We start from the raw sequence: 14,993 nt of genomic DNA on the forward strand, positions 1-14,993 counted from the left end.
AGAAAGGCAGACAAAGTAAATTAAGATATGCAGCCAAGCATAAACAACAACAGCTTAGACTACAAGATAAATGGAACAAGAAATGTTCCATAGAGTTATATTTTGACTATTAAGAGATGCAACCATTAGCAAGAGAAGACATTATGGTTAATATTCATCATGCCAATGGCTGCCACACTCAAGTCATCTATTTCCAGTTCCTTCAAATGGACAGAAATTGATTAATTTATTAGTAATGTGAAGTCATTGTAAAAGAATATGCCTACACTGGGTTATTAACTCAAATTTGTGCTGCAGTAAATATTCAAAACTAGTCAAGGTAAGCGACAACATTGGGGAAAAGAATCTACTTTACTTCATTAAATTTCATTATATAAATAATTCAGAGAAATAAAAAGTGAGAAGAATCAGACAAAAAGCCAACAAATTAACATAAGATAGAAAGCAAAGCATAAATAATGATAGCTTAGATTATAAGATATATGAAACAATAAATATTTTAGAGATTTAATATTTTGACAATTAAGGGGTGCAACCACTAGCAATAAGACATTATTGCTAACATCAAATTTAGAGAAATAAATATTCACTAAGAATTTGTTACCCAAAAGGCAGAATCACAATTCCTAAGATGTATAACCTCACTTGCAACTTCCTCAGGCTTTTTGGGCGCCACAATTCTGTAGGTTGGAATCATGGTACTTTTATAACCCAAAGGGGCAAAGAGGTTAATTCCCCTCCTCTTGCAGCTGTCTGAGATAAACCTGGCCCTGACTTTAGAGATGGGATCTTAACCTGGCACACCTGCAAGGGCCCTGGGAGACCTGAGACGCTCCTGCGATTGCTTGCATGCAGGGTTGATTTCTCTTGGAGGTAAGCATCCATGGTTCCCATCTGACTTGCAAAGGGACCCATAAGTCAAGAGCCCTAGAAGCCTTTGAGGCCCCCTCTCAAAAGCTGGAGCTGGTTCTCCACTCTGCAGGCAGGTTTCTGCTTTCCTTTCATCCCAGCTGGAGATTGTAGGAACAGTGGAGAGATGAGTGAGGCACCACAAGCACAATCAAAAGCCTACGCTTGACAAGGCATTTAACAGTCCGTGTACATGTACGGAAGGTTCCATGGGACAAGCCTCAGTGAGGGACCGCGAAACTGTAAGGCCTGTTTGGGAATCCGCCAGTCCGAGGGTTTTTCAATGAAATGGGAAATAGTCAGGTGGCAGGAGTAGAGTGGCACAGTCAGAGATCACAGGTGTTAGAAGCTGGGAGAACGCCACCAAACACTGCTCGGACCCTTCTCATTGTGCATCCAAGGGACCCATGGTGACAACAGGGAAAGGACGTTCCCCAAGGTCTCAGAGCCCACTGGGGCAGAGCCTGGTGGGGCCCCATTTGCCACTGAAACTCTGCATTAGTATGTGTGGGTTTTAAAAAATGCGTGCAACTAACTTAAAAATTGTTTGGGTAGGGTTACATTTTGCTCTCCAGACTGAAAATAAGCTAGAAAGATCCTCCCTCCATCTGTTCATTTTATTTGCAAATCAAAACATCTATAATAATAATTTTTACAAGGCTTCTCCTTTCTCTGTTCTCAAAAGTAGAGAAAGAACACAGGAGTAATTGATGATAGAGAGTGAATTTGTCTTTCATTGGACTAACTTCTTACAGTAGTAAAGGACATCTGGGTTGGCTGAATGCTTAAGTGTGGTTTTCGCTTCATATCTGAATTGTTTTAGTCTTTTCTGGGATACTACCACAACTACAGTAGAAATCCATGGGAAGCATAACTCCATATAAAAATATTCACATTCCCACGACGTCTCAGGAACAGGCTGCAAAGAAATGATCTTGATGCCTTTTAATCGTCTGTTATTATATGATGAGATCTATCCCTTGTGTTATCGGATGGAGTTTCAGATCAACTAAATAGATTCTTAAATTGATAGTATGAAGCAAAAATCAATAATTATTAAGGACACACATTAATTTTTAAAATTTATTTTCATTTCATATGAAAGAGAGCCAGAGTGAGTGAGTGAGAGTGAGTGGGGGTGGGGGTGGATTGAGATTTAATCTGCTAGTTCACTTCTCAAAATGCCTGTAATAGCCGGGACTGGGCCAGGCCAAAGCCAGGAGCCAGAAATTCAACCCAGACAGGAATCCACATACTTGAGCCATCGCCTGCTGCCTCTCAAAGTGTGCAGTAGAGGAAGCTGGAACCAGAAGCAGAGCCAGGGCTTGAACCCAGGCACTCTGAAATGTAAGGTGGGCAACCCAAGCAGCATCTACTGCACCAAATGCCCACTCCTAAGGACACACAGGAAGTGAACTTAGTCTGGTACCATATTTGGGGGTAGAAGAAGATGGGACTGTATCAGTGAAGGAAGCTCGTGGAGCCAGCTGTCTGGAGCCTGAGAAGCAGCAACTTGGAGGAAGGTGATTCACCTGGTCTTGGCACCAGTGGTAAACAGCTGCTAGTCTGGGAAGAGCTCCATGTTGAGTTAAACAATGTTCTACGCAGAAACAGTATACTCTGCATGCATAATGTGTATATAATAGGAAGCTTGGCATTTCCCCATAACCATATTGTTATCTTTTAGAAGTTATCAAAACAGTCTACCATCAGCAATGGTAACTGAGAAAACAGTTTGCAATCTCTGGCAAGTGACACTAATTTAGTACAAAGGAAATACATTTTAAACCCAATTCTGATGTGAATGGAATGCTTCCCAAATTATCTGTAGTTATCTCTTTGGTAGGCCAGAGGGGAGGGAAATGAAGATTTTTTTCTATATCCCCACACCACCAGTGTGAGCCAGAAAAGAAGAGCACAGAGTGGCGATGCTGCCCCCTGCAGGTGGTGCTGGGGAGAGAACAAATTTGGCCACAGACTACAATTCCTCTGCAGAACTGAAAGCATGGGCTTCTCTTTCTCCAAGAATCCATCTCAGGAATGCCTCACCCCTGTGTTGCACCCTGCACCTTCTCTTCTTTCCCTGAGAGGTGACCATGGTAACTAACAGAAGTCTTCTTTTCCTTGTTTGGTCCTTGCTAAGTAACTGGGTTCAGAAAGTCTTGGACAGGTATACAACAATCCGCATTATTGGTCTATGGGGAAGTCCACATTTATTTTTGGGAAAAAATTGAAAAAATACCCCAAACAAGCAAAAGCCAGAAAAACAGCCAAACATTTCCCTGCACACAGCATTAGGTTCTGAATCTCTTACCGTCTGAAAGGGATTCATAGTCATAGTCATATTCATCCTCTTCATCTTCTTCTTCTTCATTATTGGCAGGTGGGGGGTTGCCATTCCCCCCATTATAAGCCTGTGCTTGCATGGAAGCTAACTGATGAGCCTGTAGAGAGAGCAATACTTCAATGCCCAGCTACTGAACTGTCATCTGTAACCGTCAAAACTGCCATTTAAAGCTTAGCACGGTCACTAACCCATTTTCATTCATTTGGGATAGGCAAAAAATATTTCAGGCTCACTTGAAATGCCAAGTCAACACTTAGGTGGATGTCAACCTCATCCAGGAAGAATCCTGGACCTTTTAGAAACAATCATGAAGAAACTGTGTGGTGCCCTGAACAATCCCCTCCAAGAGACACCTTCAGGGCCCTGGGGAGCCACCAGCAGTCCCAAATGACTGAAGAAGTTACTCAGGGGGCTGGCACTGTGGTGTGGTGGGTAAAGCTGATGGCTGAAGAGCCAGCATCCCATATGGGCACTGGTTCGAGTCCCAGCTGTTCCACTTCCAATCAAGTTCCTTGCTAATGCACCTGGGAAAGTAGCAGAAGATGGCCCAAGTCCTTGGGCCCTGCGCCCTCATGGAAGACCAGAAAGAAGGTCCTGGCTCCTGGCTTCGGCTGGCCCAGCTCTGGCCATTGCAGCCATTTGAGGGAGTGAACCAGTGGAAGGAATCTCCCTCCCTCCCTCCCTCCCTTTCTCTGTTTCTACCTCTGTCTCTCAGTAATTCAGAGAAGTTACTCAGCCCAGCTGTGTAGGAATGCTATGTCTCTGCTAAAAAAACCAATTTCTTAAAATAAAGCCCTTTGACTTCCAGAATCATCTCAGAATCCCTATGGACAGAGAGATCAAAGGAATAGCTGGATTGGGGTGGATGTTATGATGCAGTGAGTTAAGCCACTTCCTAGGAGGTCCTCATCCCACATCAGGGCTCTGGTTTGAACTATGTTGCTTCAGGTCCCATTTCTTGCTAATGCACCTGGGAAGGCAGTAGATTATACCCAAGTGCTCGGGTCTCTGCCATCTGTGGAGGATCTGGGTGGAGGTCCTGGCTCCTGGCTTCAGCCTAGCCCAGATCTGGCTGTTGTGGGTATTTGGGAAGTGAGCCAGAGATGGAAGATCTCTTTCTCTCTCTTTCCCTCTCAAATAAACAAAACAAAACGAAAGAGTAGTTGGTTTAAATAAGATTTTTTAAGAGAGACATTATCTGAACAGTAAATAAACAAAACAGGCTTAGAAAGTTTAGGAAACTTAATGTGTTCAGCCAGGGAGGTCATTTATTGAACACAGTAGAATTGTGTGTATATTTAATATCTGTACATGTGAATATATACACATATCTTTTAAAGTGTGTATAATTATATTACACAAAATGGCATTCATAAAGAGGCCAGTTAAGGTTGACACCACAGGCTGCCTAACATGTTTCTGTGTCACAGAGCCCTCTGGTAGTCTCATAAGCTACGATCCCTTCTCAGAATGATGTTTAAATGTATAAAACAAAATGATTACAGAAGGAAATAATGTTCAATATAGTCGTCACAATGTTACAAGGCACATTTGTGCTATCAGAATGTGTGTGCTTCCTTTACCAACAAAGCAAACACATAATAATGGTGGGCCAAGCAATGATGAAAATATGATGAGCGTAAATAATTCTTACAGAGACAAGTGTTAGCAGAATGGTGAAGTTACAAGAAAAAGCCATCATCTCTGCTGGTGACAAAGGCCTAGGTACTGCCAATGTTACTGTGGTCTGCTCCTCACACAGAAGAAATGCCAAATTTCAAGTAGAGGTTAGAGGAAATAAAGATTTTTTTCCTTTTATGTTCATCTGCTGCTTGGATTCTATCTGTAGATATTATCAAGGTTAAGGATTCCTGAGATACAGTCTGTATTCAACCTTGGAATTATGTATGTTTAAAAATAATCCTCTATTCTAAAATGTGGTTATAATAACTTTATAACAGAAATGTATACATAAGGAAGACATATTTAGGCTGTGTCTATACCTAGATAAAGTATTTTACAACACGGTCTGTCCCAGAAAACGGAATACTGTCTGGGCTGGGATTTTCTAAGTGGGTATATGGCCTCCTGTGGGTGTTAAAATCTATCATGGGAAAACCGAAAAAATAGTAACCGTGAAACACAAGGAAACTTTTCAGATGGCAGCTTAACCAAACTGAAGCCCACCCCTACCCAGGGCTTCACAGAGCCTCCTTTACTGTGCTGAAAGGCAATCATGGCTCCTCAGAAGCCGGTCTCCAGGGCAGCATTTCCCACACTTATTTAACCAGGGATTTGTTTCCCCTTCCTTTTCTCAGAGCGTCTCCTAGGATGAGTGCTCTTTCAAACTTGGAGCTAGAACAAGTGAGCCACTAGGGCAGGTCTGTATCACTAACTCAGCACTCAGGGTAAGGCTGAGCGCTGGGAGGTTGATGCACAGAGCTGGCAATGCGCTGGCAGGAAAGTGGGAGCACTGTATGGAGCAAAGCCACCACTCACAGAGCTACAGTCAGAAAGCGGAGTGTCAGGGCCCCAGTGGTCCACAAATACTTCCACGAGTGTAGGATGCACAGGAGAGGTGATCAGAGCCAGCGAGCACTGACACCCTTCTATGAAATCCAGTTTATTCTGAGGAAGAAAAATGGAATCCCAGCCCTTGGATAAACACAATTTAGATACCAGGCAGCATTCGAGGTAGGGGTCAGAAGAGACAGCTGGCTCCAACGAGACTAGGCAGGAGCCAGATCTCACTCTTCCTTCTCCCCAGTGCCTGCCATCTAGTGGAACTATTTGAATCAAATGGGTTGGAGTTCTGGGACCAAGGTCAAAATCCTGGAGAATTCTGCTGAGGTGCAGTCAGGAGGCTCAAACGAGCCTTAGCACAAGACTGAGGCAGAAGGCGGCATCGGAATCCTGCTGAGTGAACTCATCCTAGCTGCAGGCGAGCTCTGCATGCGAAGAGCTCAGGCCTTCTAAGCCAGGGCTGGGGTCTGCGCACACTGGCCTCCGGGCATCCAGTGGCCTCATGGGAGGCCAGATCACCAGGTCTAGACCCACTGCCTGTCAGAGAACTGAAGGGCCTTGCAGGTGTGATGGTGGAATCACTGGAGGTGCTCCCTGGGAAATCGTCCTGGGTTTGCAAGCACTTTGAGACAACAGGGAATGGGATTCCACTGCCCCAGTCTTCCATAAGGAGGAAGAAGTAGGTTGTGGAAATTATACTGTGGTCAGCGTCAAAAGTTCAAAATGGTTTGTTTGTTGGTTCTTGAGAACTTGAAAGTGTAAAGAGGTGATTTAGCTAGAGTGAGCACGGGTTTACAAAGAACGAGTCTCCTGAAGTCACCTCTGTCCACTCCCCAAATGGCCACAACACCTGGGGCGGGGCCAGGCTGAAGCCAGGAGCCTGGAACTCCATGCAGATCTTCCACATGGACGGGAGGGACCCAAGTACTTGGGCCATCGTCTGCTGCCTTCCCAGGAATTAGCAGAAATATGGATTGGAAGCAAAGCAACTAAGACTTGAACTACTACTCCAACATGGAATGCTGGCATTGCAAGAGATGTTTAACCTGTGGTCCACAATACCAGCCCCTTTATTATATATCGTGTAGAATAATATATGAAGAAATACAGTCTTTTAAACTATTTGAACTTGTGATATTTAATGTTGCCTTTAAAAGGCATGAGAGGTACACAGTTTTTCAACATTCTGACCCTTGAACAGCAATGTTGGAAGAGCCCAGGCCCAGAGGATCTGGGTTGTGGGACAGAATGTTGACAGAGCAGTCTGCCATGCTGACAGGTCCCACAGTCCACCTTGGGAGATTTCTGTGAGATTTTAATGTCAGGAGGTTCTATGAGGCCAGTTACCTTAAGATTCCCATTTTACAGATGAAGCCATAGAGGCCCAGAAAGACTGATGGCTACACGGTCACAGGGCGGTTTGTGACACAGTCAGTGGCTGCTACCTAGCTTTTCTCAGTACCTCTTCTCTCCAACGCCAGGCTGTGTACCATTCAGGCTTTCAACCCAGGCCCTGCCTGTGAGGCTTACAAATTAAAAGCTTTGATGATTACTCCAAGTGGACTATTCAACAAACCCAAATGAACACAACTTAACAATTTTTTATTAATGACCTGGGACAAGGGTTCTAGATTTGTTGGGCTTCTAGAACTCTCATGCTGAATTCCCCATTCTCTGACAACCTCTATTGCAGGACTGGAACAGGACTGGGAGTTTGGAGATGATGACACAGGAAGAAATGAAAAGCTCTAAGCCCCGCCCTGGGGTTGGCTCTGCACACCTGCTCCTGGTACTAGGGCTTGCTCCCTGCGTGGGCTGGGGCTCCTGCAGTGCTCCTGGCTGCTCTGTTTCAAAAGTGAAGCATTTGGGCCAACAGTGCCCTCCAACGGGATAATTAGCTTTGGCAGCTGTCACTCTATAGCATAAGCAAGTGTGGCCTGGCACGTGGCCTTAGCCTCCTGGATCTGAACCTTTGAACACATCCTTGGGCTGTCCCCTTGCACAGACAGGTTTATGGAGCTAAGGCACAGAGTTCTGTGAGTGAAGTGGGCATGGGAGCAGTTTGAGGTCAACATGCCGCAGACACACCAGGATCACAGGGCTGCTGCTATTGGGCTCTCCCCAAGATCTCACATCCAAGGGCCAAGCCTAAAGGGGGCTTTCCCTAGTAGAGACTACCGCAACTACTTGTGGTATCCCTGCAGCCTGGCTCCGGAGATAACAGTCACACATCATTCCATTCCAAATCACTAAATAATGATGGCGTATTCTCCATGGGAACAATTCCATAAAGTAGAATTTTAGGTGACGGGGATGAGAGACTTCATTGGCATATGAAATGGAAATCCAAAAATCAAATACATCCTTTAAAGAAACTCAGTTTTCAAAACTGGCTTCCCGGGACTGGTGCTGTGGCACAGTAGACTAAGCCTCTGCCTGTGGTGCCGGCATCCCATATGGGCACTAGTTCGTGTCCCAGCAGCTCCTCTGCTGATCCAGTTCTCTGCTGTGGCCCGGGAAAGCAGAAGAAGATGGCCCAGGTGCTTGGGCTCCTGCACCCACATGGGAGACTTGGAGAAAGCTCCTGGCTCCTGGCTTTGGATCGGTGCAGCTCCGGCCACTGCAGCCATTTGGGGAGTGAACAGTGGATGATCTCTCTCACTCTGTCTCTCCCTCTCTCTGTAACTCTACATCTCAAATAAATAAATAGAATCTTAAAAAAAAAAAAAGCAACTGGTTACTCTGTAAATCAAGTGAAAGGTTTGAGGGATGTTAATTTATTTGTTCTAAGCACATGCACATTCATAACCTGTATAGCAAGAAGGAGGTACCTTTTGCTTTAAGATATCCACTGGTGTCTGATGGGCCTTGAGCTTCTTGTTTTTAAGAAGCACTTTCCTCCTCAGCTGGTCAGGTGAAGGAAGCATCGGATCATCTGAGAAGTCAGTCTCAAACAAGAATTTAGCCACCAGCTTTTCCCCAAACACCGTCTAAAAGAATAAAGGAGAACACACAATAAATGCCTTTTATCTATATTCAATAAAATCCATATTCTGTAAATATACCAGCTATTTCAGTCTGGATGATTCATTTTAAAAACCCAAGGAAGAGGACTAGGAAAGGAGTTGGAGTTGTCTTTTTTCTGCTCTGCAGTTCCTTCCTTCCTTCCTTCCTTCTTTATTTATTTGAGAGGCAGAGTTACAGAGAGAGGAGAGACAGAGATAAAGGTCTTCCATCTGTTGGTTCACTCCCCAGATAGCCCCAATGGCTGGAGCTGTGCCAATCCAAAACCAGGAGCCAGGAGCTTCTTCTGGGTCTCCTATGAGGGTGCAGGGCCCATGCACTTGGGCCACCTTCCACTGCTTTCTCAGGCCATAAGCAGAGAGCTGGATCAGAAGAGGAGCAGCCAGGACATGAACTGGCACCCATATGGGACGCCGGTGCCACCGGCAGAGAGTTAACCTACTACGCCACAGCACCGGACCTTCTGCAGTTTCTTATTAGAAAGAAGAGAGGTGTTTAGAAGGACAAGGAGAGAAATCTAGGTCATTCTGCAGGTGAGGCCAGAGTTAACGATTTAGTAAAAGATTCTGGGGTCTGATGTATTGAAGAAGAAAACAGACTCAGGTAGAAGCTGTAGTTTGTAGATTACAGAGGAGGATAAGGAGTCAAAAGGACAGAAACAGGGAGAATTTGTCCTCATCTAGTATAGAAAACCACAGACGCCATTCTCACAAATATTCTGAGCACTGGTCTCCACAGTGGAACATGCAGGTGGAGCGGGGTAGACACAGGGTGATCCATTTGGGGAGAGGGCAGAAAAAATGGCAATTTCTGTTTCTAGTTTTTTTTGTTTGTTTGTTTAAAAAAAAAGTTGATCCTTGAGACAAGGCAATATGAAAGTCTACTTAGTTTGTTGGCATTAGCATTGCAGTACAATTTCCTTTGTAATTGTCCTTCCCTCCTACTGACAGCCAGGTTTCCATAAATGCCTGCGGCACTGGAGGAAGGCCGTGGTATAATGGAATATCCACTCCCAAATCTTTGTGCTATGGCTTGGATGTGGTTTGTCCCCCAAGAGTTCATGTGTTAGAAGTATGGTCTTGATGTGGAGTTATTAAGAGATGGTGGAACCCTTCAAAGGTGGGGCTTGGGGTGAGGTAGTCAGGTCCCTAGGGCACTGCCCTCAGAAGGCATTCCTGTGGGTCTCATGGGACCCCAGTTGGTCCCTGAGTGGCTCTGCCTTCCTGTCCTACCAAGAGATCTCTTCTGCATGTGCTCCCACCACTGTGATGACATCTGTCATGGGGTTCTCACCTGAGGCTCTGGACTAAAAAGGCCACCCAATTTTAGACTTTCAGCTTCCAAAACTGAGCTAAATAAACCTCTTTCTTTTATACTTTACACAACCTGATATTTTGTTGTTATAACAGAAAATAGGCTAACACACTTGTACTCATGTCAGTCTGAGCTCTTTGCTAACTCAGATCCCCATGCTTTAGTGTGGGCCTCTAGAAGCTGTGACTGGCTCTGAGACTGTCAGCTTTTCCTCAAACAATTGACAGGTGAGATTGTGGCATCCCTGACTGGGGTATTGGGAAGTGGTGGAGGGTTGCTTATCCTTATCTCCTGAAGCTTTTTGGAAAGAGTCAGGAGACCAGAGAACAATGCTTATATCACTCGAGTTGAAAAGATGGACCATTCAAGAGAGGGCCCAAGGTCCAACACAGACCCTCTTCTCAGACCTGTGGGACCTTCACTATATAAGCTTCATAGCCAAAGCTTGGCTGTGGCATGGTCTACAGCGGGCCAATACAAAATTCAACAATGATTAGGAGATGAGGGCCAAGCTGTATCTCTGCCTCTCAGCTGAGCACTCACCTTGAAAATCTCGGCCATTTTTCGTTGCTGAGGCAATGAGCAGTGGTTCTCAATTGATATGATGATCGGCAGGTCAGAGGTGATGAAAGCATTTCGATCAATGGCTTCAACTACTTCCTATGGGAGTCAGACAGCTTATCAGAGTCTACGTCTCTGTCCAGGGAGGTCAGGAGGTAAGGGACTTACAGACACAGCCAGCCTCTTGACTGCTGCATGCAGCAGACTTGGGTCAAGGGCAGTTTTAGCCTTTCCAAATTAAATATGAGGATAGGGCTATTTTGTAAAAAGACTTTAAGCTATTCATATTGAGCCTTCCATACATACTCTAAGGAACAGACATCACTGCTTTGTTTAATGAATCTATCTTCTATTGGGTATATTATAGGTGAAAGATACTGTTTTAGTTATGGCATTAAGCACAATGAGACATAAGAATTTCTTGCTTTCAAAGGGTTTAGATTTTATTTTAGGCAACAAAACATATACCACATCTACTTAAATGTGTAAGTAAATGCAGTTGTCAACTCATCCTCCCACCAATACTGAGTATAGGCATTTTAAGAGTTAAAGAGAAAAATACATTTTAGCCACCACCATCTCTGCATATAAGACGAAAATAACAATATTGCTTCCCCACCTGGACACAGTTCAGAGAAAAATCATGCCACATGGTCTAAGACTCTGCATAAAATAATACACTAAATACTCAGAATTTGAAACAATGATCCCATGAGACTACTTTATAATGCTAACTATTCAATCACACTCTAACATATGGTGTTAGCAGGACACCAGGACAAATGACCTTGAATTCCTTAGCAAGAGAACAGTTTCTGTCTTTATACAGCTATATTATCACATTCTATAAAAATCATAACAATATCATTATGTGCTAATTAACATAAGGTAATGCTTACTAAACTTTGGCTAAATGAGAACCTAATAGGAGTTTTAGATCAACTCCTGGACATTGAACAATGTACATCCCATACAATACTGCATACACTTTCAGGAAGTTTCCATTCAGACCCAGCATCAGAGCCCTTGACAAAAGGCATAATTTGGTAGTCACTGACTTAGATGACAGAGGCAGACAAGCTCTACTTGTGATTTGATTTCAAGAACATTCTGAAGCATTACCTTGAAGGGGATCTTGGTTGTCAGTGTATGTCCATGATAAATGATGGGCATCCCATCATCTCCATCCCAGCAGTCCAACTCTACACTCCTGCAGCCTTGCAAGAGGACCTGTGTGATCAATAAATTAATTCACCCCAGATGAGAACCTGGAAATAAAGCCACTAACTAAACACAGAACACAGTCTGATATATCCATTGGTGTCAACATTTGGGGCTTAAGCAGATGAACATAAGATATAACACAAACATTGCATTTTGGCCAAAGGCTACCATGAATCTGGGTAGGGGAGAGAGAACAGATTGGGAAGGAAAGAGTGTTCACCAGAGCTGAATATTACTGGAAGGCAAAATTTGATAGCAGAAACATGTGACCACTTTCTTAGCAACTTTGGTTCCCTGGAAATGGTACATCTTGAAATTACAGAGCAGGTAGGCACTCTATCTGCAAAGATGTCAGTAGAGGCAAAGGTGCCAATGCCACACCCCAGAGCAAACAAGGCCACTGATTCCATAATGAACTGACTAAACATTTATATTATGCCAACCTGGACAAAACTTCTTCCATTAACATCCAAGATCTTTGCTAAGAACATGTAGCATCTAAGAAAAGTACAAGCAAAGAGTTATCAAATATTTGCCTGGTTAGCTAATTCCAGAACAGCAGCTAAAGCAATGGGCAAATCACCCATAAACTCCCTTCTCCCACACCCAGTGCAGATATCAGCAATCAATTATAGCACACTTTATGCTGTGCTAGGCTTTGAAATGTTATCACACACCTTCTTCAGCAAAGTGGTCCAGGAATCAAGTATCAACAATCAGATGAGATGATACCCATCTGCTATCCTGGATCTAAAACCAGAAGCAGTGCTCCAAACACATGTGCTTAGGTTATAGCTTGTGAGATTTGCATGGAGCATCCTCTTCCTTCTTACATTCTATCTGTAGATGACCTCAAAAAATTATCACATACTGGAAGGGTAGCCCAAACCAAGAGGTTGATATATCTGTGACTGGGATGACCCACAGAATCCACATCTTTACTAATATCTCCATGTGACAGCAATCCACTAAGGGGCCTCTAGTGGCCACTAGAGTTTCTGGAACAAAACTCAGTAGAGGCCGGCGCCGCGGCTCACTAGGCTAATCCTCCACCTTGCGGCACCGGCACACCAGGTTCTAGTCCCGGTCGGGGCGCCGGATTCTGTCCCGGTTGCCCCTCTTCCAGGTCAGCTCTCTGCTGTGGCCCGGGAGTACAGTGGAGGATGGCCCAAGTGCTTGGGCCCTGCACCCCATGGGAGACCAGGAGAAGCACCTGGCTCCTGCCTTCGGATCAGCACGGTGCACTGGCCGCAGCGGCCATTGGAGGGTGAACCAACGGCAAAGGAAGACCTCTCTCTCTGTTTCTCTCTCTCACTGTGCACTCTGCCTGTCAAAAAACAAAACAAAACTCAGTAGAATGCCTTTTATTTTACTATTTTGGTATAAGACAATAGAATCTTCCCATTACGTAGCATCGTCTGTGGCCTTCAGTTCCAAGGCTCAGCTTCCTTCAGAAGCTAGTGTGTCTAAAGAAGGGGTGGGAACCTTCTTTCTGCCAAGGGCCATTTAGATTACTTATGACATTTGCGGGCCATGCAATATTATCTAGTTAAAAATTAGTTCCCTATAGATTTGTTGAATTTATCTGCTGTTGTTTTTAAAGATTTATTTATTTAAAAAGCAGAGTTAGAGAGAGAGAGAGACAGAGAGAGAGAGAGAGAGAGAGAGAGAGAGAGAGAGATCTTCCATCCGTTAGTTCACTTCCCAAATGGCTGCAATGGCCAAGGCTGGGCCAGGCAGAAGTCAGGAGCTTCTTCCAGGTCCCCTATGTGGGTACAGAGGCCCAAGCACGTGGGTTATCTTCTGCTGCTTTCCCAGGTGCATTAGCAGGGAGCTGGATCAGAAGTGGAAAAGTCGGGATTCAGACTGGCGCCAATAAGGGATGCCAGCATCGTAGGCGGCAGTTTTACCAGCTGTGCCACAATGCCAGCCCCAGATTTATTGAACTTCAAGCCTCACCTGAGGTTGCCTTGGCAGGGCCAGATCAAATGATTTCATGGGCCATATACGGTGCTATGCAAAATGCTCTCCACCCTTGATTCTAGAAGTATGTAGGGTCTTTACAGAGTTCATTGCAGATGCTTTTTATGAAAGAATTATGCATGGATTTCAACATTTTTTTGCACCAACATAAATTTATCTTTTTAATTCTGTTTTTCTGTGACCTTTTAGAAGTGTCCTCATTTACTGCCTTGGGCTGAAGACTGCTGTATAATACGGCACCCAGGACCCGAGGCTGCTTCACTGCTGTGGCGAGCAGACTGGGCAGGAAGTTCAGCGACTGGCATCAGATCAGAAGGCTTTGCAGCCTGTAGAGACCACAGGTTTTTACCGGCATCTGCATGACTGGAAGACCTCCACAAATGGCTAGGAAATTCCTGGTGAAAAGAACAGAGCTTACCCCCACTTCCCATCTGCCCACAGAGAAGGGTCGGGAGGCAAACAGGAGGGCAGAGAGCGGTTAGAAACAAGGTAAAAGGGGCCTGCACACAGCCTCTGTCCTGTGTGAGGCCATCTGGAGGGGCTCCTGTGCCATACTCAAATGTTCTGATAATTTCTACTTGAGGTTTGAGAGTTGAAACACTCTTCGAGAGGCTGGTGCTGTGGTGTAGTGGGTTAGGCCACCACCTGCAATGCCAGCATCCCTGATGGGCACTGGTTCCTGTCCTGACTGTTGTACTTTGAATCTATTTCTTTCCTTGCTAATGGCTGGGAAAGCAGCCGAAGATGGCCCACATGTTTGGGCCCCTGCACCCACGTGGGAGACCTGGGAGAAGCTCCTGACTTCCAGCTTCAGCCTGGCCCAGCCCTTGGCCACTGTACCCTTTTGGGGAGTGAATCAGTGGATGGAAAATTTCTCTCTCTTTGTAATTCTAACTTTCAAATAAATAAGTAAATCTTCAAAAAAGAAAAGCTCTTTGAAGTCAAACAGAGAAATAAATTAGGAATTAAAGCTAGGATAGTGGGCCTCACTTATTTTTCTGGGAAAAACACGCACACACATACAAGTATGCAGATACAGACATATATGTATGCACTTAGTATATATATACACACATGTATGTACATATGAAATATATATACTATCTGT

The 14,993-nt window shown here is 44.6% G+C and overlaps 1 protein-coding gene across 4 annotated transcripts in view; it reads right to left on the bottom strand.

Moving 5' to 3' along the window:
* The window catches only part of PLCE1 (phospholipase C epsilon 1), a 331,237-nt gene that overhangs the window by 42,596 nt on the left and 273,648 nt on the right, over positions 1-14,993 (bottom strand). For all 4 annotated transcript variants that reach the window (XM_062214098.1, XM_062214096.1, XM_062214097.1 and 1 more), the window contains exons 17-20: positions 11,801-11,908; positions 10,661-10,777; positions 8,611-8,769; positions 3,224-3,353 (exon numbers count right to left, since the gene is read on the bottom strand). In XM_062214098.1, coding sequence (XP_062070082.1) covers positions 3,224-3,353; positions 8,611-8,769; positions 10,661-10,777; positions 11,801-11,908 — 514 coding nt within the window. The remainder of the gene's footprint in view (positions 1-3,223; positions 3,354-8,610; positions 8,770-10,660; positions 10,778-11,800; positions 11,909-14,993) is intronic.

Source organism: Lepus europaeus, chromosome 17 (genome assembly GCF_033115175.1).
Source record: "Lepus europaeus isolate LE1 chromosome 17, mLepTim1.pri, whole genome shotgun sequence".
NCBI lineage: Eukaryota > Metazoa > Chordata > Mammalia > Lagomorpha > Leporidae > Lepus > Lepus europaeus.